This window comes from Protomyctophum parallelum (assembly GCF_964188405.1).
Source record: "Protomyctophum parallelum genome assembly, chromosome: 1".
NCBI classification, from domain to species: Eukaryota; Metazoa; Chordata; class Actinopteri; order Myctophiformes; family Myctophidae; genus Protomyctophum; species Protomyctophum parallelum.
The window spans coordinates 63944158-63970369 of NC_139697.1; the positions used below are offsets into that span (position 1 = coordinate 63944158).

At 42.0% G+C, this 26212-nt stretch overlaps 2 protein-coding genes across 4 annotated transcripts in view; one reads left to right on the top strand and one right to left on the bottom strand.

Moving 5' to 3' along the window:
* Positions 1–17104, top strand: part of ppp3ca (protein phosphatase 3, catalytic subunit, alpha isozyme) — a 37448-nt gene extending 20344 nt beyond the window's left edge. The window contains exons 7-14 of one of the 3 annotated variants that reach the window (XM_083768454.1): positions 4307–4384; positions 5016–5110; positions 9010–9135; positions 9966–10043; positions 10376–10460; positions 12697–12794; positions 14040–14093; positions 16473–17104. In XM_083768454.1, coding sequence (XP_083624580.1) covers positions 4307–4384; positions 5016–5110; positions 9010–9135; positions 9966–10043; positions 10376–10460; positions 12697–12794; positions 14040–14093; positions 16473–16651 — 793 coding nt within the window. In that variant the 3' untranslated portion in view covers positions 16652–17104. Of the gene's footprint in view, positions 1–4306; positions 4385–5015; positions 5111–9009; positions 9136–9965; positions 10044–10375; positions 10461–12696; positions 12795–14039; positions 14094–16424 lie in introns of all 3 variants that reach the window. The other 2 variants (XM_083768455.1, XM_083768456.1) reach the window with 2 other exon arrangements.
* Positions 17105–20900: 3796 nt separating this feature from the next.
* LOC310863102 (cornifelin homolog B-like) lies at positions 20901–24522 on the bottom strand. Its single transcript, XM_083771235.1, has 4 exons — positions 24490–24522; positions 23649–23749; positions 22923–23071; positions 20901–21236 (listed from the first exon to the last, which is right to left on the bottom strand). Exons 2-4 carry the CDS (start codon positions 23740–23742, stop codon positions 21114–21116), a joined length of 366 nt encoding a protein of 121 aa, XP_083627361.1. The 5' UTR covers positions 23743–23749; positions 24490–24522; the 3' UTR covers positions 20901–21113.
* Between the last annotated feature and the right edge of the window lie 1690 nt (positions 24523–26212).

Consider the following 26212-nt stretch of genomic DNA (forward strand, 5'->3'; position numbering starts at 1 on the left):
TGTGTAGAACATAGCATAACAAAAGATAACAACATACTGTAGCATAATTTCACATATCAACATTGCATAATACTGTATATATAAGATAGTATGGTGTCAGCATTCTCTGAGGCGAATTTGATTTATTCACTTAACAATATCTACATAGGCTACGGCAACTTGACAAATGCAAGGCCAGGTAGGTTGTTGGGCCAACATTGTACGAATTTATTGCACAGACACAATATGAGTGTTTAAAATTGTGATATAGTAATATAAAAAGTTATGTTTTGTAAAAACGGCCTCTTGGTGGTGCTATAACAGGACAATGTGAAAATGCTGGCATTTCTTCCTCTGCCTAGTGGGACGCTAACCTGACGCTGCCAGATGAGGGCGGTATTGGGTAACCATGTTCCCAACACAGCAATCATCTGGGATCTCTCAGGCAGTTGAGCTGACAAAAATCCGTTCCGTACCGGACCAATCAGCGTGAGCTAAGGGCGGGATATGTGCGAAACCGGACGTGAAGCTATATAGACACGTCAATATGATTGGTTGTGTTTGCACGCCCACACGGTGATAGACAGACGGTCCCATCCAATCATCTACCAAGTATCTTGAAAAAAAGGACAGCCCCGTCATCGAATTTGCTTCCGCGATCCCAGATCCCAATAAGCTGTGAAACAAATTTGTGTAGCAAGCTTCTTGGATCTGGCAGCGTCAGGTTAGTGGGACGCTGCTGTGGTCATGATTTTAGTCATCAGACAGATCTGTCTTGATCACATGACTATAGAGATAATGTGTACCGATTTGCAAATTACAAATATAAATCGGCCTGTTACACCGTCAACATGAGGCCGATCTGTAACATTTAGGATGCCATTTCTTCCTCATTCCTAGTAGTTCCTAACCTGACGCTGCCAGATCTAAGAAGCTTGCTACACAAATTTGTTTCACAGCTTATTGGGATCTGGGATCGCGGAAGCAAATTCGATGACGGGGCTGTTCCTTTTTTTCAAGATACTTGGTAGATGATTGGATGGGACCGTCTGTCTATCACCGTGTGGGCGTGCAAACACAACCAATCATATTGACGTGTCTATATAGCTTCACATCCGGTTTCGCCCATGTCCCGCCCTTAGCTCACGCTGATTGGTCCGGTACGGAACGGATTTTTGTCAGCTCAACTGTCTGAGAGATCCCAGATGAATGCTGTGTTGGGGAACATGGTTACCCAATACCGCCCTCATCTGGCAGAGTCAGGTTAAGTAGTTCCCTACTGGGAATGGGAATGCGTGTCCAAAGTTTCATGACAATGGGACACACATTTGAGGCCTTTTATTCAAAACGGACCACTCCTGGAAACCAATTTCCGTCTTGATCACATGACTACAGATAATGTGTAGTATGTACCAAGTTTGGACCAAATAGTAATATTAAATATAAAACAATGTGTTTTGAAACTGCCTCCCCCTGGCCAGCCGGGGCGCCTGATGGAGGGGAAAGGAACTGGTTGGAATAACGTGTTCCTTCCACGCGCTACGTCCAACCAGGGAAACTCCCCCCTGTCAGGTGTAAAGGAGCAACTTGGACACTCAAGCATGAAGGAAGCATGAGTTAAGTCCGTTGCTCTCCCCAGGTTGGCGGAGGGTGTGTAGAGCCCAGGATCACATTAGATAGGCGCAGGCAGATGAGCTTCAGTGCAATGTTTTTATTTAAAAAAAAAACCTTGCCACAAGGAACAAAGTACAGTACACTAGGAGTTAAATCATGGATACACGAGGAGAACACTACTGACATAAAGTGACGAACTAGCAAGGGAACTGAACAAACAGGGGAGTATAAATAGACACAGACTAACTAGGCACAGGTGAAACAAAACTCAAAATCAAGACAGGGATTGGCTGGGGGACTAAGAGGACACAGGTGGAAAACAAAGACTAATCACAATACAGGTTAGACAAGGCAGGTACAGAACTACAGGGTAAAGGGTACACAAGGTGAAACTCAAACTGGAACTAAGGAACAGGGAAAAACACAACACTTCAAAATCACAGGAAAACACCAACTCAAAACAAAATAACACAGGAAAAATACAACAGGGATACAGAACACGGACACAGAAGTCACGGACGGTGACAGCTCTGGCCTCCAGTGAGTGTGTGTGCACAGTTTTGCGTCGATCGGGGCAACGGTGCTGGAGATTAGCTGTGCACAGAAGGACGGACACATAGGGACACACATACTGTACAGGCGGACGGACAATGCCTTTAGCCTGGCGGAGACAATAATCACAGATTTGTTTTTGTATTTTTAAGTGATTCAAGTGAATAAAACAAAAACAAATCAACAAATTCAGGCATTGATGCAGTGGTTGGGGTATGAATACCAACCTTGGGTTTGATTCCTGAACAGGTACATGCAACATGCCATCATCTCCGTCCTCTCTCCCTTCCTGAATAAATCTCTGAATAAATCAATGAAATGCCATAAAACCTTTAAAGAGAGCCTGGGGTTTGCATATGGCTCAAGAGCTGTTAACGACACTCTTTGTCTTGTATCTTCTCTCTGCTCCATGCTGTACTAATACTATCCAATAAAGCACAAAGGCCTTTAACCACTTAAACCCTGATTTGGCTCTGTACTTGGACCAAACATTTTCCAAAAATAGCGCTACAAGGAGTGGATCGGCTACTTTTGGTTAATGTCCCGACCCCCCAGAATATGGATGCTGCGGTTCAAGGGGTAAAAAAAGAAAAAAGGAAAATGACAGTGAAACTGGTGGCAGCAGGTCATTGCCGAACCTAAAGATGGAAAACAAAATCGATGGCAAACCCTGGTTGTCAAGCAGGTCTCCTGATGAATTATGTGGACTACCGGATTTGGACATTTACCAACTCCAGGCACAGCTCCTGAGTCCTGTCAGGTTGGAGAACTGGAACGCAGGACGCAGTGATACGAGAATCGTCGATTCTCATTTCACTGCTTCCTGCACGCTGCAGTTCCAGCCTGACAGGTTTCATTGGCTCGCTTCGTGTTGAAGAAGGTAGCTCTGAGGGAGCTGTGGGAGGAGTTGCTCTAAGAGCAATGATTCTCAACATGCGGGCCAGGGGCCACTGGTGGTCTTCAGGGTATCGCAAGTGAAACACTACCATTTTAATTATATATAAAGAAAAGAAAATGCCAATGATGCTTTTTCTTTAAAACCTTGAAAATGCTGTTTTCATTTTGATAACGATAAATAGGGATACGGTGTTACTTCAATTGATCCATGCCGGAACACATTCGATTGATTGATGATCATTGAAATTGCACACGGCCCAGTCATCTGACCACTTGTGGGTGGGCCGCTTTCAAGATTTTCAAGTGGGCCCTGATCCAGGAAAGGTTGAGAACCACAATTACATCTCTCTCACATCATCTTCATCACAGACCTGATTTCACCGTATTTTCATAATTGAAGATGCTTTTTACAGTAATCTGTAATCTCTCTGTGTTAATTATGCTATTGTTGTTTTGCAATTTGCATACATTGTTAAAAGGTTAAAGCTTTATTCTGATAGCCACAACACTAGTGATGCGCGGGCCGGCCCGTTGCCCGCCTGTCCCGTGGGCAGGTTTTCAGCACAATTATCATGGGACGGACATGGCAGGTTCTGACACCGGCCCGCGGGCGAGAGAGGCTAAATATGAAATAGGCTAAATATGAAATTTAGCCTACATATATTTTTTTGCTTATTTTATTGTTTTGAGGTCTCTTACTTCCATCTGCTGTCAGTAAAGCCAACATTATGAACGAAATGCAGCACAGATGTAAATTAATGGGGAAATAGCCCAGTCTCCCCTCTCTCTATCGAAAGCAATTGAATGGACTGGACTCGCTGCGTGTTGAAAAGCCATTTGTGCGGGCTGTGGGGTGGGCGGGTCGTTGATTAATACAGTATATTGTTTTGCAGAGCGGGTTGGTGGGTTGGCTCCCGTGGATTAAGAGCGTCTGCTAAATGCCTAAATTGTAAATTGTAATTGTAAATTGTGACGGGACGGTTATGGAAAAAAGTCGGCCCGCGCATCACTACCAACCACACTTGGTCTGGACTTGGACTCGCTTTAGGTGGACTCGCTGCTAGAGAAATGTATTTTCTGTTAACTAAAGAGCTGGAGAGAACCATGTAAAATGTGTGTGTACACACTGACTGGAACCTATATTTTACATGGACCATGTATGCACTATTTATGCACTACACTAATTATAGTGTTTTGACAAGATGTTTTAGTATAGTGTAATGGTGACAGCTTCCTAAAACCTTGTTAATGTTCTGCTTTGCAGTTATCCAGCTGTATGTGAGTTCCTACAGAGCAACAACTTGTTATCAGTCATCAGAGCACACGAAGCACAAGATGCTGGGTATGTAACACAATGCATTTATATAATACAGTACTTGTGTGTATATATATATATATTATATATATATGTGCGGGGGTGGGGCTGCCAACTAAAGTACGATATTATGCTATTATTATTCTTTTTTTTACCATAGAGAAAACTGCTCATGACGGAACATTCCGCCAATTAAAATCCAACTGTTAAGTGTTAACTGCTTCTGGCGGAATGTTTCGCTTTATTATTGATATCAAACGGGATCGCTGTATTCTTTTTTTTGCTTGGCCTTTCCTTCTTCAGCAATCCTAGGCCAGTTTTGCGCATGCGCACTGCCGTTCACTTCTTGTATACAGGCTGACTAAAAAGCTGAATAAATAAATAAAATAAAAATCTAAATCTACGGAGCGCTCCATGGTTTTGACAAAACACGCGATGTTCAGAGGTCTTTTCTGACTGTCCGGTGATCCCGATTGGAACATTGGCGTTTTCTAGCGCAAGAATGGTCTCATTTTACCAGCAAAGCGGACACACACACACACACACACACACACACACACACACACACACACACACACACACACACACATGAATGAATGAATAACAACTATGTGCTGTTCCTCTCTTCTGCAATTATTTCTTCCTGATCACTTTGTAGTTATCGGATGTACCGCAAGAGTCAGACCACTGGGTTCCCCTCCCTCATTACGATTTTCTCAGCGCCAAACTACCTGGATGTTTACAACAATAAAGGTGAAGCAACCTCATCATCCATATTTTACAATTTACTGTTGAGCAGAAGCTTGAATCCAGAGTGATTTACAAAATGCAAGATCATAGTAAATGAAACCAATCCTAGTCTACAGATGATATTGTAAATGGTCACATAAGTAGAGTGCAAAATAAAAGGAAGAAAAAGAAGAAGAAGGTGCTAGATGGTAACCATGGTTACCAGGTGAACATGATCAAACCTCTCTCTAAATAAATACTATCGAATTAATAATATTAGCTTTTGAGGTCAGGAAAACAATATGTATGTCTAAAACAACTATGTGGATGCCAAAGGTACCTGACCAAGACAGCAAGACTGTACCTGGACATCAAACACATCTCTGAGTAATCCCGCCAACCCCCCCCCCCCCCCAGTAACAGTTTTGTACTGTATAACTTTTTTTTGTCAAGCTGCACATCAAAATGGCCACTTAAAGGTATGAAATAGCCATTGGTATGTTAAGCTCCTGTTTAGTGTTCTGAAACGTGCGTCTGGTTTGCCATGGGCTGTGGGAGGGACTGTCGGCCCCACTGACTATCTCCATGTGGCTTTATCTGCCTTGATGAAGTGTCAGCAATGCTGGGCCTCAGCGGGGCCCTCTAGTGGCTCACTGTGTCATAGTCCCTCCTACTGACTTGCATCACTCACATAAACTACAAACAACTCCATATACGACCATATCAAAGATGATTAATTTATGAAGATGGGTGAACTTCATTGGAGCCACTAGAGGCGAAATGGTACACAAAGCCTACAAATGGTCTCCTAAATAAAGTAGGCGTGGTTTGCTTCTCCCCGACCTTCCCACCACCCCCCCTCTCCCAGGCTGACAACAACAGCAGCCACCATCAACCAAGAGTCTAAGACAGTTATAGAAAATTATATTATTATTAAGCATTGGAACACTTATTTCACTTTTAATATATCCATTAATTTCACATTATAATATTCACATATTCTCATCTTAAATATGGTTCCAGAGCCCCCTATGTGTCATCCGTCAAATTGCAGATGGACAGAGAGACTCTTCCGGACTTAAATATCGCGAGAGTTTGTTGCTGGGATAAAGAAATGTCGATAACAAAGTAGATTTTCTCCTGATTTGTTTCGCTAAAAGAAGCCATTATACTATGAATATCTTGTAAATATTGTGTGCCTTGTGATGATTGGGTCCAGTATTTAGTTCAGTGACCATGATGCCATGAGGAATGGTTCATAAGCTGTGTTCACGTTCACTCTCCCATTGGAATGAATAGTCTTTCTTCCCGTCTCCTAATAATGTGTCCGCCCACTTCAGGCAGATACGGGAAGTAAAGTAAAGTTGGACCCTCTTGCTATAGACGAATCCAGAAACGGGTCTCATGGTCGCAGCTTACGTATTTCCTGTAGGCGGAGCCGACATAGCTGCGGTGTAAACCCGCACCTCTTCTACTACAGTGAATGGAAAAGTGACTGATGTTAGTCTGCTCAAACGTTACTCTTTTACCTGCTTTTTACTAACACTTTATGAAGATGCCCAGAACATAGATGAACCTGTGTAGTTTATGGCTGCTCCAACAGTGGTGGCAACATTCAACTTTGGAGAGAAACGGAATGTCAACTACCCCGTATCGCACGCTTCCCCGTTTTTACTACCCCGTTTCGCACCAGTGAGGAGAGGGAGGGGCTAGCCCACACCGGGCCCGCAGCAGTCAGACACACAGAAGTCACGGCAGACGGCGGTGGAACGTGAAGCACAACGGAGCTGTGCTTATGACTGAAACAACACAAATACAAACTTCAGCAAAAACACAAGCCCAACACGAGGATATAAAGGAAAAATTCAGTCACAATGTCCAGTTTGCTAATTCACAATGGTCAATATAAGTAAAATAATATAGCCTTTTCATAGGAATATCTCTTTATATTTTTCCAAGAAGAACACAGCCAGAAGCATATTAAGTAAAACATTATAGTGGCTATAGGCTACTATGGGAAATGTACACTATAATTCACTCATTTACCTCAGAGAATGTTTTCATTCTGGATAAAACCATAAAATGGTCTATGGTCTAATCTCATGGAATAAATGGATGATCAAATGTAGGAGTTTTGACGATAACTAACTGTAACTAGTGCCGTCACCTTGCCGTCACCCCTCCCACCTCTTACTAGTGCGAAACGGGGTAGTAAAAACGGGGAAGCGTGCAATACGGGGTAGTAAAAACGGGGAAGCGTCTGTCTTAGACACCGTGGTGCGGTGTATTTGACATTCCGTTTCTCTCCAAAGTTGAATGTTGCCACCACTGTTGGAGAAGCCATAAACTACACAGGTTCATCGATGTTCTGGGCATCTTCATAAAGTTAGTGTTAGTAAAAAGCAGGTAAAATAGTAACGTTTGAGCAGACTAACATCAGTCACTTTTCCATTCACTGTAGTAGAAGAGGTGCGGGTTTACACCGCAGCTGTCGGCTCTGCCTACAGGAAATACGTACGCTGCGACCATGAGACCTGTTTCTGGATTGGACCATATTCACACTGCGGCCATTTTGTTCTTACATCATAAACCCCTGAAACTATCAAAACATGGAACTAATCATGGAATTAGTGTGCTGGTCTCTGTACGTGATGGACAAAAAATTTTTCTCATGTAAATTGGGTTCTGGAGAGCCTGCTCAATACCCTGATGGATCTTCCCCCGACTATCAGCATAGAAGAGGCATTATTTGGATTTATGGTGACAAGACTTCTGCTGATTGGGCTGTGCATTGGTCTTGCGTACCGAAGAATTGGAAAAATGGCAACGCTGAACAGAGCCCCTATGCTGCCTGCCATGATAGACTCGTTGCCTTGAAGCAGAGATTGTTGGGCAGGGCACTTGGGGAGATGCATCAGAAGATGGACACGATCTTGGAACAGGTCAGCGCCCCGAGAGCCATGACTGACAGAGAGCCATAACGGACATAGAGGAGAAATAGCCATATTGCTATCCCTCGATCTAAACATGAATCTAGATTCCCCCCCCCCCCCCCCCCCCCCCCGACAATCTCCACAAGAAGAGACAGCGTAAGAAAAAGATCCCCTGCCCCCCCCCCACCTCAACCCCCACCCTCCCTGACACCTGTTGTGTCTTCGTCTGGGCCGTGTTCGTCTCCACTGAACCCGCCATGATAACGCAGGACAATGAGGCAACGTGACATGACCTTCGGGAGATATGCCAGGAACACACTTACACAAACACATGGGAAATGAACTTTCCACCGAACTGTTCTCATGGACACACATGTCTTTACACACAGCCGCCTTCTACCCCCCCCCCACCACCCCCCACCACTCCCCCTGCAGCTAGGTATCTTTTTTTCCTCCCCCCGCGCAGCTCATCCCTTCGATGGCTTGCGTAGGAAGAGAGTTTTTTTATACCTGGCCCAAGCCCCCGCCACCCCCACCCAGAAACGTGCCTGCACAGCCGAGTATTATCATCTTACTTGAAATGTGATGTGATGTCTTCTTACCCCCCCCCTCCCTCTCCACCCCCCCCCCCCTATCCTTCTTCTTCCTCTTCTCTTTTTTTTCTGATGCAAGAAAGCTGAGAGCAGCGCCAAAATATGGCTGCAGCTGTGTAGCTCTGATTGTTGTCTCTATCCCCGTAACTGCAATGAGTGCCTGCACAACCAGAATTTCACCCATGTTACTTGTAATGTGTTGTGACAATAAAGTCTGATTGATACTGGGTTTTACTGGATATATTCATGCAGCAATAGAAAATTAAATAGTTATAAATCTCAAACTCTTGAGGTCAAATAGGCATGCACCCATCGTGAGTAGAGTGTGCCCATTATATAGATAGAATTAACTAATAGTAATTATTAAATATGAACTGCTGTTTACTCACCCTCACAGCTGCAGTACTGAAGTATGAGAACAATGTGATGAACATCCGACAGTTCAACTGCTCACCACATCCCTACTGGCTGCCTAACTTCATGGATGTCTTCACCTGGTCTCTACCCTTCGTTGGAGAGAAAGGTACATCTAATTATTTCAATTTCGATTCAAACTTTATTCAAGACACTCACAGGGGGGTCCATAGGGCAGAGCACATAAAACATAAAAACACAAAAGTAAACAAACTATAAATAAACAAAGCATAAACAAACAAACAGGGGGGACTTATCTCTGTACACATACAGGCTAGAACGCCAGCTCCACAGCTTAGATGATAGTCTGACAGAGCTCTTAGCAGGGTTAGAAAGTGATGAAATGATGCTGTTTTCAGAGTCTGTTAGCCTGCAAATAAATCTATTTAGATTAGAAATATATGAGAAATATATGAGATAAAATATGAAGGTGTGATGCAGTGGTTCTCAAAATGTTGTGATTGTGGGCCTTCAAGGGTCCATTCAGTTCGATTTATACACTACACAGTTACAGAGTTAGAAAATCTGTAAGATTTCTGTAAGATTTTGTTAGGTTTAATGGTGCCAATACAATACAATCAATGTCAACTGTTGCTTGAGGTCCTACCTACAGTAACGGTTAAGTCAACAACTTTGTTTGACTCCTGATTGACACACACACACACACGCACGCACGCGCACACACACACACACACACACACACACACACACACACACACACACACACACACACACACACACACACACACACACACACACACACACACACACACACACACACACACACAGCTCGGGTTAATGCAAAAAAAGAATCCCCTATTTTGGCAATCATGTTGTCTCATATTTAACTTTTATAGTATGGTTTATGAACAAATAAAACTATTCTCAAATAAAACTGTTATCCTTCAGTTATCTTTTCATGCCTTCTCCATTATCCAGTCACAGAGATGTTGGTGAACGTGCTCAGTATCTGCTCAGATGACGAACTCATGAATGAAGAAGATGAGATTTTTGATGGTAAGACTGAGACATACAAAACACTGCTTTAAATATGGTAAGACTGAGAGATACAAAACACTGCTTTAAAGATGGTAAGACTGAGATACAAAACACTGCTTTAAAAACGTGTATTATTACGATTATAATAATGTATTTTTTATTAAAATATGAATTATTATAAATTATTATTATAATTAATTATGAAATGGTTCAGTGCAGTGCTCATTTGATATACATATATGTAATGCAAATAGCCATTACATCTTGCAACTTAGCACCAAATCTTATAGTATGGCAGTACATGCTTCATTTTCAAGTTCAGATCCTATAATCAATTAATGTCATTTCAGCCAATGCAGCTGCGCAACGCAAGGAGGTGATTAAGAACAAGATCCGTGCCATTGGGAAGATGGCCAAGATGTTCCAAGTTCTCAGGTGTGTGTGTGTGTGTGTGTGTGTGTGTGTGTGCGTGTGTGTACGGCGTGGTACCAATAATTCACTCGCATGGCACTCGCAGGTACGGCACAGTACAGTGCACGTACTGTACGTGTGCGCTAGAATGCGTCCACTAACAGAAGTGGTTGTCTGTTGAGCAGCCCAGTCAATGGAGCTCTTCTTGCCCAAGCTAGGCTGGGCTGCTGGAGGGAAAAAAACGTCTCCTCCGACAACAATAGATCTCGTGCATATCAATGGTCTATATGTGACCTGTTAAGGGTAATGACGTATGAACATATTGCTTATTTTACTGTCCAATGACAGTAATATTATATATTTATTATTCTAAATTAAAATAAGTTAGGCAATACTCAAATAAACTGGTGACAATATCAGTAATCAGTCATGTATGCAGTGTATGGATGTATGGAGTACGTGTGCTGTGTGTTGTAAAAGGTGTGCAACTGGTTGGAAAGAGAGCTGGCTCGAGAGCATGGAAGGAGAGGCCCTACTCTCCCAAACCACACCCCACTCAGGTGTACACAGTTGGCCTGACGGCCTGCTCCACTCTGCCCTAATCACCCAGGCTGCCAGATAGCCTACTGCAGTGGTCCTCAACAGGCGGACCGCGGTCCACGACCGGACCGCGGCACACCTCTCTGCGGACCCTGGAGAAAAGGCCTGGGCCATGGCTCAGCGGTCCAGGCACCTTGGCTGGTAATCCAGTCTGGCAGTGTGCCGCGGGTTCGACTCCCGATCCCGACAGGAAATGGGGAGAGAGATGGGGGAGTGACCCCCCATCTCTCTCCCCATTTCCTGTACTATACTGTCTATCCCTCCATAAAAAATATAAAATAAAGGCGAAAGACACAACAAAACATAAAAAAAAACAGAATAAACAGAATAAAGAGAAGAAAAAAAGTCACCGCAACCGCGAGTTGAATTCTCAGTTTTATTCGATCAATGCCGAGAAACGCAATTAACACTCTTAATGTGTGTATTATGGGCTGGCATGTCATGATGACAATGTTGCACTGACTGGCTCACATTCACACATTCAGTTGAATGAAACAAAATGGATTTTTGGAGGTGTGAATAATGAATATTTTGTCAAAGTGAAAGAGCTATACAAACCCGGTTTGTATACCTTGGTAATTGGTTGTTTCTAGGTGAGGGGCGCAGCAATTTTATTTGCGTGCGCATGAGACTGGACCATGGTCTTGTTCAAAAAATATTTGTGGACCTTTCTAGTTGAGGACCCCTGCAGAGCATGTGAGCGGAGCGGAGCGGCCGATAATTCCGCTCTTCGCTCTCGACGGCTTTTGTTACGCTCGCTCCGCGCTCACGTTCATCTTCCCCCACGCCGCTCCCCGCTCGCTCAGCGCTCACCTTCATTTACGCACGGAGCGCTCCCCGCTCCGTGCTCGCTCCGAGGCTACACTCATATGCCCGCTCCGCTCAGCACAGATGCCCGCTCCGCTCAGCAGAAAGAAATGACGGGGGGGAAAATAAAATGCTGTTTTCCTGAAATTGGCTAATTAAACCTGAAGACCGCATGTTGCTGCAACATGCGGTCTTTTTTGGAGCATGATGTAAATTAGCTTGATTTCGTTATTTAAAATATCATAGAATAATTAAAACAGACCCAGTTCAAATGTATCAACCGAAGTATGGTATTTATTTGAATGTACCACTGCGAGCACCATGCCGCAACCAAGTTCAACGCCAGTGACAGAAGCAGAACCGCAATAAAAAAAAAACGATAATTATGCACAGCCCTCGGGGCATATATAGCTCGGAGCGGAGGACAGTTCTCGCTCCGAGCGGCTCGGAGCGGCTCGGAGCGGCTCGGAGCGGAGGACAGTTCTCGCTCCGGAAGTCAATCTGACACATTTAAAAACCCGCTCTGCGCTCACGTCAAAATCCCCTCGCTCCGCTCCTCGCTCGCTCCGCGCTCCGCTCCGCTCACATGCTCTGGACCCCTGGCCTACTGTGAAGAGGCAGAGGGGGCAGGGCCGTCACACATGGGCCAAGTAATTGTGGAATATCTTTCTCCATGAGCATAAGACATCCAATGTACTACATTTCTGGAGTGAAATGGCACGAGGGACCCCCACAAAAAGACCACAATGTGAGTGTGTGTGCGTGCGTGCGTGCGTGCTGTTTGTGTGCTGGGTTCAGAGGACTTTACTGACCTGTGCATCCTTCCTACCCTCCTTGTGTGTGTGTCCTGCAGAGAGGAGAGTGAGAACGTGTTGACGCTGAAGGGCCTGACGCCGACTGGCATGCTGCCCAGTGGGGTGCTCGCTGGAGGCAAACAGACACTGCAGAGTGGTGAGAACAAAGCCCAGCACGGCCCATTTGTCTCTCCCTTCTTACAATTCCTTTTCATGTCTTTGTCTCTTTCATTCCCTACCCATCTCAACACACTGTTCTTTCCCCTCATTGATCCAATTTGTCTGTCTGTCTGTCTGTCTGTCTGTCTGTCTGTCTGTCTGTCTGTCTGTCTGTCTGTCTGTCTGTCTGTCTGTCTGTCTTAAACACAGAAAAACACAAAGCACCACAGCAAGCTTTACTGAAGGTGTAGTTATTATTATTCCCTTTTTCGTTATCTCATGTAAATTAGGTTAATCTACTCAAGCCGACACCGGGCTGTCCGGTCGTTGGGCCATCGATAAGTGTCCGTCACCGAAAATAGCTTGTAGTATGTGCACAGTATCATATGTAGTATATTGGTACTGAGGTGTCCCTCACCTGATCCTCCAGCTCAATCAATGTCGCCCATTGAGGAGGGGTGCAATACAAAGTCTCGCTACCTCTCTCTCTCTCCCTCTATCTCACCTGCCTATGCCATAGAAAGCATACAGTAGGTGGACCCCAGGCTAGTGTTTCAGAGTCTTAAGATCACTAGTTTAAAGCAAGGTTAAATGATCACTAGTTTAAAGCAAGGTTAAACAGCAATGTACCGTTCATTGTCCAAAGTTGGCTACGATGTAAACAATTTGCATGGTTTAAGAAGTGTTCTAAAGATGTTAACCCTGGGCTCTGATTCAAGTGTAGTGGATACCTTATCCAAAGATTTCATACTCTTTTTTCCCCTTTTTTTTCCTTTGTTGCTGTCTCAATGTCTGTTTTTTCATATTTATTTTATTTCCTTATATCCCCTCTCTGTTTTATAATTGCTCAAGTCCACTCAAGTCCACAGATACACAAACAAATACATGAACAACAAGTACATATATAAAATGTGCTCACATCAAAAGAAGAGCAGAAGAACAAGTCCACATTATGACACCACCCAGCTACAGTCATTGAAGATTGTCGTGGGCTTCATGGAGGCTCTCCTGCCCTGCTCTTTCTCCGTCGCCCACCTATAGCAGCCATTCTGAGACCTGAGTGAATTGTCCGACCAACGCATGCTCCACCGATTCCTCCTGGCTGTGATGCCGGTGCATATGCATACATCTCTCATTAGCTTGATGCTAGACCTGCCTTCCGCCCAGGGCTGCTGAAATGCACATTCTGCATGGCTTCGTCATAAGTAACCTGCTCCCCTCCTCTCCCCTCCTCCCCTTTCAGCCACCGAAGAAGCCATTGAAGCGATTGAACCGGAAGTGGACGAGGATGGAGAAGGTAAATCCATGTCAAGTCCAGGACAGGCCAGTAGTGCATCACATAATCTCTGCCCATTCCGCCTGGAATGTGTTGCATGACTTCCTCCCTCTCCACTCTCCCTCATTGGCCTGTCTCAATAAATAAAACAAATCAGACCAGTCTGAAGTGAGTGGTACTGTACTGTACTGTACTGTACTGTACTGTACTGTACTGTACTGTACTGTACTGTACTGTACTGTACTGTACTGTACTGTACTGTACTGTACTGTACTGTACTGTACTGTACTGTACTGTACTGTACTGTACAAGCCCTCTGTGTGTGTGTGTGTGTGTGTGTGTGTGTGTGTGTGTGTGTGTGTGTGTGATGCTGCTCAACAGTGCCATACAGTGGTAATATCGAGGTGTTTCAGTTGTTCGTGCTCAAACACATCCTGTCCGGCAACCATGTTGGAACGGTCGAGAACCAAAAGTGACGAAAATTCGGCCTCCATAGAAGCCGCAATCTTTAGCGGGATTTATCTCGGAATTGGCCCTCAGATTTGGTGACATGAGAAAAAGTATGAACTTAGGATGCCACTAAAAGGCTATCGCATCGCTCCGGTTAGCATGTTGTGATTTGTTATGCTAGTTGATCACTCCATCTAGCTACGGACAGGTTGCGCTCTTACTTCTTATACAAACTAAAGCTCATTTGTTGAAATGACTTTAGTGACTATGACTCTGTGCAAAACACTCTACACTCACACGCATCTGGACATTATAATATGTTCACCAACCTCACAAAGTCAAGTGCTTCTTGGAGATGCATGATGGTTGCGGGCTTGGCTGGTAAGCTTCATCAGCATCACAATGGCATTGCATTGCAAAATTAATGCATCTTGAAGGCTGTTTCATGTGTTCATATCAAGATCAGTGGTGTCATGCTCGTAGAACGCAGTACCATGCCGTGGTACCAAACAATTTGTGACGTGCACGCGCAGGTACGGAACGGTGCACGTGCATGCACACTAGAATGCGTCCCCCTAGATTCAAGAGAAGACGCACCTAACCCATACCTACCTCGCATCACCAGACTTTCCAAGACCAAGACACACCAAAGTACCCCCCCCCCCTCCTATTTTCACATCGTGTCAAGTTGAAGTACCGTGTCGAATTCAAATGGCTACTATACGTTGCATAACAACAGCTTCAACTGTTACCTGAGGGCACGTTCTCATACACAGTTTACAAGCAACACAGCACGGCAGTATGGCTCCAGTAGGCTACTGCTTGTGTTGTTCTGCACGCAACAAGAATGCCTCCTCCACCATCAAAGAAAAGATTCATTCGTACAAAGCAAACTTTTTAGTTTCACTACTGTGCAGTAAGTCTACTTTTGTGTTTGTGTGTCGCATGCCGCGACGCGCACATGTATAGGCGTGTGAGCGCATTACACCACTGATCAAGATAGGTCTCAAAACATTACTGGCCAGATTTTGCAGCAGTACATAAAGCAGCACAAACATTTATATAGCCTACATACATTTTAAAAGATGGTGCCGTAAATTGGACACTTCTTCCTTGAATAGCTGGGTGGTGTGAGTGCTGATTACATGGTTGTAAATGTTTTAGTTGGATACAAAAAGAAAAAGAAAAAAACGTTTAATGGTGTTTTATGTTTAGCCAGTAGCATTAACCTTCACCCTAACATCTAAACACACATTGTTTACCTAAAGCCAACAACATGCAAATGTCTCAGCAGTGAGTCCTTACCACTGAAAATGAATCATGGAATCTTAATAGGAATGCAGTGATGTAGAGGAGAGTTTCTACTGTACACTCGCATGTACAGTAGAAGGAACTTGACCTGGTGTATGGTTTATATTTAAACAGAGCATATAGAACTAAAAATAACAAGGATAAGTGCAAACAAATAATTTGGATAAGTCAGTGTCAAGTGCATTAAGATAATATGTAGATTGCTCCACTGATGACCACTATTTGCATTAAAGGTATATTCAGTGATTTCACTTAATTCAAATATCAATAATTTTTTTGTTTTGTTGTGATAATCCTCTCTACTATAGAGTGTGCTGACCATATAAGTTCCTCCCTGTCCCCAGTTAACCCCTGGGGGTCAAAAAACCTTAGGTTTCGTTTTTGGCTCTCTATCCTGATTGGATGAAAGGCTTAGGTGGTCCCAGCCAAAAAACGAAACCTAAGGTTTTTTGAGTGAAATCACTGAATATACCTTTAATATGCTATATAGCATTAATAAATTAATCTATACCCTTACAGATGAGAGAGCCAGTGGTGCACAGACTGTTAACAGGGTGAGTGATGTCGAGAATCGTGTCATTACAATGCAAGAGACTGATCCTGTCTATTGTTTCTCTTCCCTCCTGTCCTTGTCTTCAGCCATTCGAGGGTTCTCTCCTCAGCACAAGATCAACAGCTTTGCGGAGGCTAAGGGCTTGGATCGTATCAACGAGCGCATGCCACCACGCAGGGAAGGGGTGAATAACGTGGATCTCTCCATGGGAAAGATGAATATGGCAGAAGCTAACGGCACGGACGACAACAGCAACGCCCAGTGATGCGTCGTCGCCTCCCCTAAATAACGTGCTGCTGTCAATTAGCTTTCAGCACGACATAGCCAAATCGCGATATCAGGCCTCAGAACATATAGAAGAAACCAAATCAGGCCCCACGCAGACAGAACATGACATCTAATGACAGCTAATCTCAAATGGAGGAAAGTATGAAAATTTCACTGCACACACGTGGGAATGGGGGGGGGGGGGTAGTGGCTTGGGTCAAGAGCTTAGGGCAGGGATAAAGAGAAGCCAAGCAGGCTGCAGGTAAACTTGTTTGGCTTCATGGTGTGTGGTGTAAAGATGTGTCTGCCTATCATTCCCTTCGTCAATTCAACTACAAGACTGAACTGGCAGTGAGGGCTGCATAGTCTGAGCACTATTGAACATCTGCTCTTTTCATTACAAGACCTGACAGAAGACATACTAATTGCCGTATCCACGCCACACTCATTAATTCACATTATACAGGGAAAAGAACATGTTTTTTGCTGGTACAGTATTATCGAATACAAATAAAAAAGAACACTTCATTTATAAGAAAAGGGCATTTGAAAAGCGAAACATGTACCTTTTACAACTTGCTATTCCGTTTTACCAGAGGACTTTAATTTATTGATTTCTCTTGTGGTAAGATGCCATTAGTCTGCTGGGCGAAACTGGAGTGGGTGCTCATGCATGCTCAGCCAAAACCACCACAGTGTGAGATCAAAATCCATCTTGGTTGCATCTCAAAACTTTCCGCTACTGCTCCTCTTCTAACTTCCGTCACTCACTACCCATGTCTACTATGAAGGAGGAAAGTGCATTTCTTCGTCTTTGAGAATGAGATAAGACTGCAGGAAAGCTGAGAGGGAAGAGTGTGGGGAGGCACTGAAGGAAGGCTGTGCCTTGATTCAATTCTTGACTAGCAGAGGGTGCACGCGGTTCCACAGGAGAGCATCTGTGTCATCAATGAGTGCCCATAGACATCGCTTTCCATGTTATGAGGTTAGGAAGTAGCAAAGGAAACAAGTGATTTTCTTTTTAGGTTTTGGATGCATCCCCCACTTCACACACCACCTGATTGTTTCTCACCTGTTTGTAGATGAAGAATGCGCATAGCTCAAAAACTGCTGTTGCAGGTAAATATTAATATATATATATATGAATATATGTTCAGTAGTTCAAAAAAACGCATTCATCCCTGTTGACTTTTTGCACATTTTGTTGTGCTATGGAAATATGTTGAGATGCATTGAGTGGGATTGTATGCCTAAGATTTACGCTAAGTACTCTTATCAAAGTGAGGAGGAAATTCTACAAGTTTATGAAGGTATAAAATGTACCCCACCCCTTTAGGTCATTTGAGATAAATTGCATCAATGGTGAAAAACAAACAAAAAAACCTTTCATCTCAATTTATATCATGTTATAATCAGATTCTATCTTTATCTCATTGATTGAAAACTATTGAAAATGTATTCAAAAGGATACAGACACAAGAAAGCCATTTTCTATGAAGCATTCCGCTCGGAAATATTCAAATTAGGCTTTTGTTGAAAGTCCCTCTAATAAATCGATTAGGGGTTTTAGCATGTAGGGTGGCTGTGTTTCAGAGCTCAGTGTGCAGTATATGGTTGAGATATGGAAAAGGATAAGTATGTTCCATATGTGTAGGCATGAAAGATCATTCATATTAATTGTATTAGAGGGGATACCACCAGTGCACTTTCTAATCCTGTTTTACTTTGAAAAAATAGTACAGCCACAGACTGGAAAGTTCTTTACCGTTTTTAGTATTTAGTATTTATTTAAGTATCAGGAGGTATCAAATCTAAAAGATGGATTGCCATGAAAATTGCTGAGTGCATTCCTGATCCCCGGATCCCCATAACCTTTTTTATGTGACGCCACCATGAAGACTCAAAATGTAAACTTGGCACAACATATTTCTCATTATATATTTGGCAGATTGCAGGATGAACCCTACTGCAGCCTGCAGTAGGGTTCATCCTGCAATCTGCCAGATCAAAGGAAGATAAAAGCCTGGCTACCGAGGCTAGGCTGCAGATAGTCTCCTGTGAACAGACTGTTAGCCTCCCACAATTTTCAAACGCTTGCTTCCGGTCATGGAGCACGGAAGCTCTTTAGATGATTAACGGGGAAAGCGGATGTGAAGCCTCCTTCCCACTTCCATTTTGTCTTCATGGTCTCGCAAATATGTCCTAATATAAATAAATAAAATAATCGAAAGCATATATAGCCTGCTTATTAGCAGAAATGGACATTAATGTGAAAAATAAATGTTAATGTATTTTAAAATATATAATATATATTTTCGTTAAAGGAAATGACAAATAGATGACTTGTATTTCAGGAGGTGTAATTCCAGACCATATAGCATTCAGAGATTGTGGAATAGTTGTCTGGTTATGCAAGACTAGGTCGCAGATGTAGCAATTCAGTACATAATTCCCTCCCTGGCCACTTTAGCCAGCCCTTACTGGGGGATTCTGAGGCGTTCCCAGGTCAGTGTGAAGATATAATCCTTCCATCTCTTCCCAGCTGGGTGTGCCCAATCTAGGCAACCTTACTAGATGCCTGAACCATCTGAAGGGGCTCTACTCTGAGTCTATCATGGAAAGCTTTCTTCATGCCAGCCACCCTTCTGAGAAAACCCATTTCTGCCTCTTAATCTGCCTCTTGGTTTTTAGACAGTTTTGCCCCAGATTACCAAGGAAATGATACATCAGCACCCACACTTCCAAGTGAATGTCATTTTAATAATGACATCTATTTAAAAATGTTATTTTCTGATATAGTCCAACCCACATCTTAAGCAATCTAATTAAGATATAACAGCACGATATACAGGAATTAGAAGAACAAATATATCAAGTTGGAAACAGGAATACATTTGTTCAGACGCAGGACAATTATTTCAAATCTCGCATTAAAATTGTCTAGAGGTCAAATTTGCAATATGTACCACTCAAGCATTTTAGCTCAAATGACAAACTATCACGTGAATTTCTAGAATTTCCTCTCATACAGGAATAATTTTTTCTACTTTATATTCAATCACAGAGATATATTAATTACAAGGATGGACAATGACAGGAACAGTTTTTAACACAGCATCTATGGTATGGAACGCATCGTTGCATGCAATTAAGTTCCTAATTGTTCTGTGAGATTACAGTTGTGATGTGTTTCAAAATAGTAAACTTGAATTATTTTCCTCTAAATTATATTTGTAAAGTTACACTTATTTTGGTTTTGATACATATTTATATGACCTCATTTAATAGTTTTTGTCCATTTCATTATATTTACTTTATTTATCACCATCATCATTATTTTTTATATTGTTTTGTTGTATGGCACAAATGTCCATTTAGGGTCTGAAGCCTTGTGTTTTTCTTCTGTTTTATTGATGTACAGAAGTTGTTTGGTTGTGTGAATGAACATAATCTCAGTGATGAAAAGCAACATTCAGGCTGCCAAAGCATGATCGCATGGTTTTCAAATGTAAGAAGAAACCAGACACGGTGAAAACCATGTGTCTCACTTACTTTTAGGATGAAATATTATATTCTGATTATATTTATTGCTGATATTCTTACTATTCCTAAAATTTAGCTTATGATTTTTTTCCCCTTTCATTCAACTGTTTTCTGGTTCTTGTATTGTCTGCATAAATCACACACACACACACACACACACACACACACACACACACACACACACACAGTACACACACACTTTTATCATGCAACATTCTTTCCTTATCCCTGAAAATATGTTTTGTCATTTGACTTCCTAAAATGATATACACATTGTAAGCATGCCCTATGGGACAAATCACGTTTTTTTACTCTTGAATAAAATATGCATGAACAAAAATGGTGCTGCAAAGTTACTCACTCACTGGAAACATTAAAACAATTTGTATACGTAAGTGTCATAATTTGTATGTGTAGACCCATGTGTGTATGTGTAAACCCACGCCATTCTTACCATAGATTATTACCTATTTCTTTGTCAATCCAAAATGATTGACAAAGAAATAGAAGCTGCATTTTCTCTTCACTCAAAAATAATTTTGTGTAATGGAGAGTAAAGTATATGGTATTAGTTTACTACCATACATTTACTTAAACTACGTAAAAACAAAACAAAAAAAGTACTTCCACCACTACATTTGTAGTGCTCTCAAAGGACGCAATAGCTCTACTACGGAATGAAGATAATCTGCTATTAAGACCGACAAGACTCAGAAACAGCTTTATTATCCCAAAGCCGCACTTTCAAATTTGACAAATATTATAGAAAACATGATAAATATGTGCACTGATAATGCATTCTGTCCATATAAAGGTATGCCCTGTTCAGGCTGTTCACCAGAAAGCACAGAAATGTAACCAAATGGACACTATAATAATGTCATTAAATATCATCCATAAAGTATAGTGACCATTCATTATCTACTGATAATATCCCCAAGCCCAATTGGGATTGTCCTTTTCTTCATTTCCCTGGACATTTGGCACCAGACGCAGGGACTGCAGAATGTGGCACACACACAGTCATGACAAATGGATCCCTGGAGAGCGACACACAGCAACGTTTACAGGGAATTCACACCAAATGTACAGTATAATGTAATTAGCTCAAATAATAATATATTAAATACATAATATAAATTCAGTATTCCTGCTACTTCGCTTTATTCAGTAGGCTATACCATGAGATGAAAACTAAAACCAGAATCATGCCTCAGTGTTGTGGCTGAGAGTATATCCCAACAATAATTTAAGGTTTCTAGTCATTGGGTTAAACAACGATTTTTCTGTGTGAATAGTGAACCATTATTGTGCATATAGGCCTATGGAGATTTGATACACCACCAAGATACCCATGTACCTGTCAAATAATAAATAATAATAATAAAACTTTATTTGTATAGCACCTTTCATGACATGAAATGCAGCTCAAAGTGCTTTACAGAACAATGGAGAATAAAAGAAAAGCAAGGCAACGACATTAAAAAACAAGCAGTAATCCAATACAGTGAGGACATGAATAACAAAAAAAATAAAAGATCAATTAAAAGCAATGTTGTAGAAGTGGGTCTTGAGCTGAGCTTTAAAAATGTCTACAGAGGCTGCCTGACGTAGGTACAGTGGGAGCTTGTTCCATGCCGACGGCCCGTAGAAGCAAAAAGCTGCTTCCCCGTATTTTTTAGTTGCCATTTTTTTAGGCAAAGCGAGCAGGCCAGCAGTGGAAGACCTTAGGGGGCGGTTTGGGACATATTTAGGCAGGCAGTCATGTAGGTAGGAACTTAGGAAGGTGCGAGACCATTGAGAGATTTATAGACAAGTAAAATAATTTTAAAATCAGTCCTAAAAACAACCGGAAGCCAGTGCAGTGATGCCAAAACTGGAGTAATATGTTCTCTCATCTTAGTTCTAGTTAAAACTCTGGCTGCTGCATTTTGGACAAGTTGTAATCTGTCAGTTGTTTTCTTAGGCAGTCCTGAAAAAAGTGCATTGCAGTAATCAAGCCGAGAAAAAACAAAGGCGTGGATTAGCGTTTTTGCATCGTCCAAGGACAAATAGGCTCTGATTCGTGCAATATTTCTAAGGTGAAAAAAGACAATCTTGGTAACATGATTAATGTGTGAATTAAAATTCAATTCAGAATCAATAATAACCCCCAGGTTCTTTACTGTACTGTTACTTTCTACAGTCAGGTTGCCTAGATACTTCCTTAATGTTAACGAAGTCCACACCCACAACACCAGAGGGAGTGCAACGAACCATGTACAACCCAGATTCGGCACAAACAAGGGACTAAATTATTTTCGCTACTATGCCACCAAAATGTGGAACGCCCTACCAACAGTCATTAAGACATGCGAATCCCTTGACTCCTTCAAAACCGCTCTCAAAGGGCACCTACGGACGGCTGCAATTCGAAAGTGGCCCCTGTAAAATCTGAATCCCCCCCACCCCTTTTCCCCCTCACTGTATACGTTTCTTTTCCCTTTTTACCTCCTTTATGATGAATTCCTGTTCTGTTCTTTGACTATATAGAATTGTCTATTTGTACGTCTCTAAATGTTTTGATGAATTGAACAAGGTGGACCCTCTTGTAAACAAGTGTAATGCTTAATTGGGTCGTCCACTTTAACAGTTAACAGTCTTTGTATTGAGTTTGTGCTTGAAATGTACTGTAATTCTGCAAACTGTTAATAAATATTTCAATCAATCAAAGAAGTGTGTCTTACTTTGATGCCATAACGTTCACGCATGGAGGCCCTGATTGACATGCCGATAGGTGACCTGCATACCTCCAGCAGGGGGAGACAGAGGCACTCACCGTAGTTCCTCGTGGTTATACATATATAGCAGGGAAGGCACCAGAATGCTAAACAGCCTTTCAACAAGGAAAGAAACAGAACAATGATGTAAGCACAAATAAATGAATTCCTCTGACTTCCTGATTATATAGCCTACTTACATTTACTGTTTTAATTAACTAGAAGTTCAGGTCGGGTATCTATGCGGCCCTCACGCCTATGAGTTCGGGCTGCCCTCACAACTATGTCGCTGAGCTCATTATGCTGACTGATTAGTTTGTGCCTGATGCCATGATGACAAATTGTGGTTAGACAACACACCCCATATATTTGGTGGGTGACTGAGTCAGAGCGTGACAACGTGGTCCGTCTGCCAGACGGTCCTCCCATTAGCCAATTGTAATATAGAATTATATTTTCTTTACAGTAAATGCATTTTGTTTGTTTTCCCATTGTTGAAACTAAAACAAGCAAAATGTAAAACAGAGATGGGGGGCCATTTTGCTCTCTTCTGCTGTGTACATTACTTCATAGAAATTGCTTCAAACCTGACAGGAGTCACAGGACAGTATATGACGCAAAAGCTAAATCGGATTTAATCGCTGCCATGTGAATTGTGGTCAATTGATCCTTGAGAAGTACAGTAAAACTTACAATCAGGCACATCATCACAGCAGTCACATATTCCTGATGTCCATTCATCTGAGGCCCAAGATGACATAGGCTGAGAGATCACCAAGGAGGTCATTCTGTGGCTAGAATGCACCGCACAAAACAAACATATACTGCAAATAAAATGCCAGGATTTGAAACAGCATCGACAATGTGGCATATATGTTTCACATGACATTTTACAACTATTACAGGTTATTCCCTCTTTTAAAGGCATCATTGTCTGCGACCCCGTCAGACTGTCTCTTCACCTACTGATTCAGAAACATTGTCATTAATGTATTGGGATACAGTAAGCACACAGATGGCAAATCAGTTTATCATTACTTAATACCCATGCATTGAAAGGAATGTGCATGTATTCTGCCATTCCTCATTCTTAACTCAATATAGCATTTACACCAACATACACGTACTAGACTAGAACACTACAATGAAACCAATGCAGTTGTGATTCTGCGGAACAGCCCAGAAACATCAAATCCACACTGAGAAATCAGAATCAAGCTGTGAAGTTATTGTGTTTTAAACCCTATAATTATCTAAAACCTAGCCTAGAAACTTACAGGCCACAAAGCATAACTACACATGACAAACAACAGTTGCAGCCAATATGGGACATTAATGGAATGTAAAATTAAATTATACATTGTGGTTAATGTTTTGTAGCCCTATAGCTTTATAAAACAGTGTTATGATGTTTGACAAGTCATCATCAGGTAGGTAAGTACTGTACGTACAGAAATTAAGATCACCACTGATTAGTAGTAATCCTGCTAGCCTATTGCAGTATACCAATTCATAAACTATAAAACTACCATACCTGCATGTGAGAGCTCTGGTTGTCTGTGACAGATGTCTGGTACTTCAGTAACTGATGTCATTTTCTTATTGAGAAGTCACATACTGTACAGACCGAAAGCCTTGAACTAGCCAAACCTGTCAGTCAGGGTTTATGATTAGTCACCTGTGGGACACAAATGTACAGTACCAAGAAAATGAGTAAGTCACATTGGAAACATTCTCAGCATTACACAAGTGTCAATGTCCTGGAGGTTTAAAGTTACATAAGCCCTATTTACTGCCCATTAACTCAGCCTCAATTTGATTAGGGAAACCCTGCCATGGCGATTTTAGGGCAACGTTCGACGTCAATGCATATTAGTCCTTAGGCCAGAGGTCTTATTATAGGATATCGTTGCCCTAAAAAGGGACAAGACATATGTGGTATCATTTTGTTCGTCTGACATCCAGGAGTGCTAAATTGTGTGATAGCAGTTTCAGAAGGGCAGCTGAATATGATTTTAGGGGTATAATCTGATTATGCAAAACCATATAATTCATTGTTATCTAAACTCCAAAATTATTCACTTTTATGCACATTTCGTTTGTACCATGGATGGGCATGACCAATATCATAATAGAACAACAGACATGCTGAATTATACTTCTTGGAAAATCCACAATACCTGCCTGTCACGGGGCAACCCGTGGCCTATAGACACTAGAAGACTCCACAATGTGAAACTGAACATTACAAACGCACACTGCACAGCTGCATTCTTCTACGGTAGATCTACTTTCTCCCTGGAAATAAAAACGTCTGGGTTTCCGAGGCTATACATTCTTGGACTGTCGATTCTTGGAGCCTTGGCTGTTCGGGCAACTTTACACTGCCTCTCTGAAACAGGGTACATCTTAAACTTCTGAATTAAACATCATAGAATCATGAGTCATAGGGGAGAACGGGGTAAGATGAACCACATTTTGCTTAAGTTGTCCTGGAAGCAAGGCAAAATGAGATGGCAGTTAAATCTAATGATCTACCCATATTTCAGGATGTCTTCTATCAATTGAAATGATGAGTAAGCATCTATGACAAACGGCCATGAAAATATGAAAAAAAAAGTAATGTGGCTCAATTTGCCACAGGTAAGGGCCGGCCGGGGGTAAGTTGATCCAAGTCGAGGGGCAAGTCGACCCACATGATATTTTAATGTTAAAAGCTTAAACTTGAACAGATGAATATGAATAGTGATTCCCATTGACTCAATTTACCCCTTTGGCTCATCTTACCCATAACCACCATTTTAGAAAACAATGACTAGAATAAGCTACTTAAGACAATTTAATTTCGAAATTATTCACATGGTTCAATCCATTGGCAAATCATCAACGTGTATGATATTACATTTTAGACCTAGGTACATTTTGCTTTGTATAAGTCATTTTACATGATGTGTCGAAATATTACTTTGACCGACAAAAAACATTTTTTTGTGTAAAATAATGTTTTCTACTTTCCCCACATGCTTCCCAACTTCACAGCCAGGTGTAAATGATGGATGCTTACTAGATTTAAGGTCACATGGTAACTCAGTTTTCGAGATAAAGGGGGTGGTTCAACTTACCCGCTGGCTCATCTCACCCCGTTCTCCCCTACGACTTTTTATGGGTTTATGAGGATGTAGAAACCATTTAGACATTACTTTGAAGAGTCAGGAACTAACAAACTCAAGGTTGTATGGCCAGCACACAACGCAACT

What these genes read in the sequence shown, in the direction of transcription:
- LOC310863102 (XM_083771235.1), bottom strand. Translation starts at nt 23,742, where the DNA reads ATGACCTCCTTGGTGATCTCTCAGCCTATGTCATCTTGGGCCTCAGAT. An exon ending in CTGTGATGATGTGCCTGATT is followed by an intron (nt 23,072 to 23,648) that starts GTAAGTTTTACT and finishes CCTTGTTGAAAG; the next exon opens with GCTGTTTAGCATTCTGGTGC. An exon ending in GTGAACGTTATGGCATCAAA is followed by an intron (nt 21,237 to 22,922) that starts GTAAGACACACT and finishes GTCGCTCTCCAG; the next exon opens with GGATCCATTTGTCATGACTG.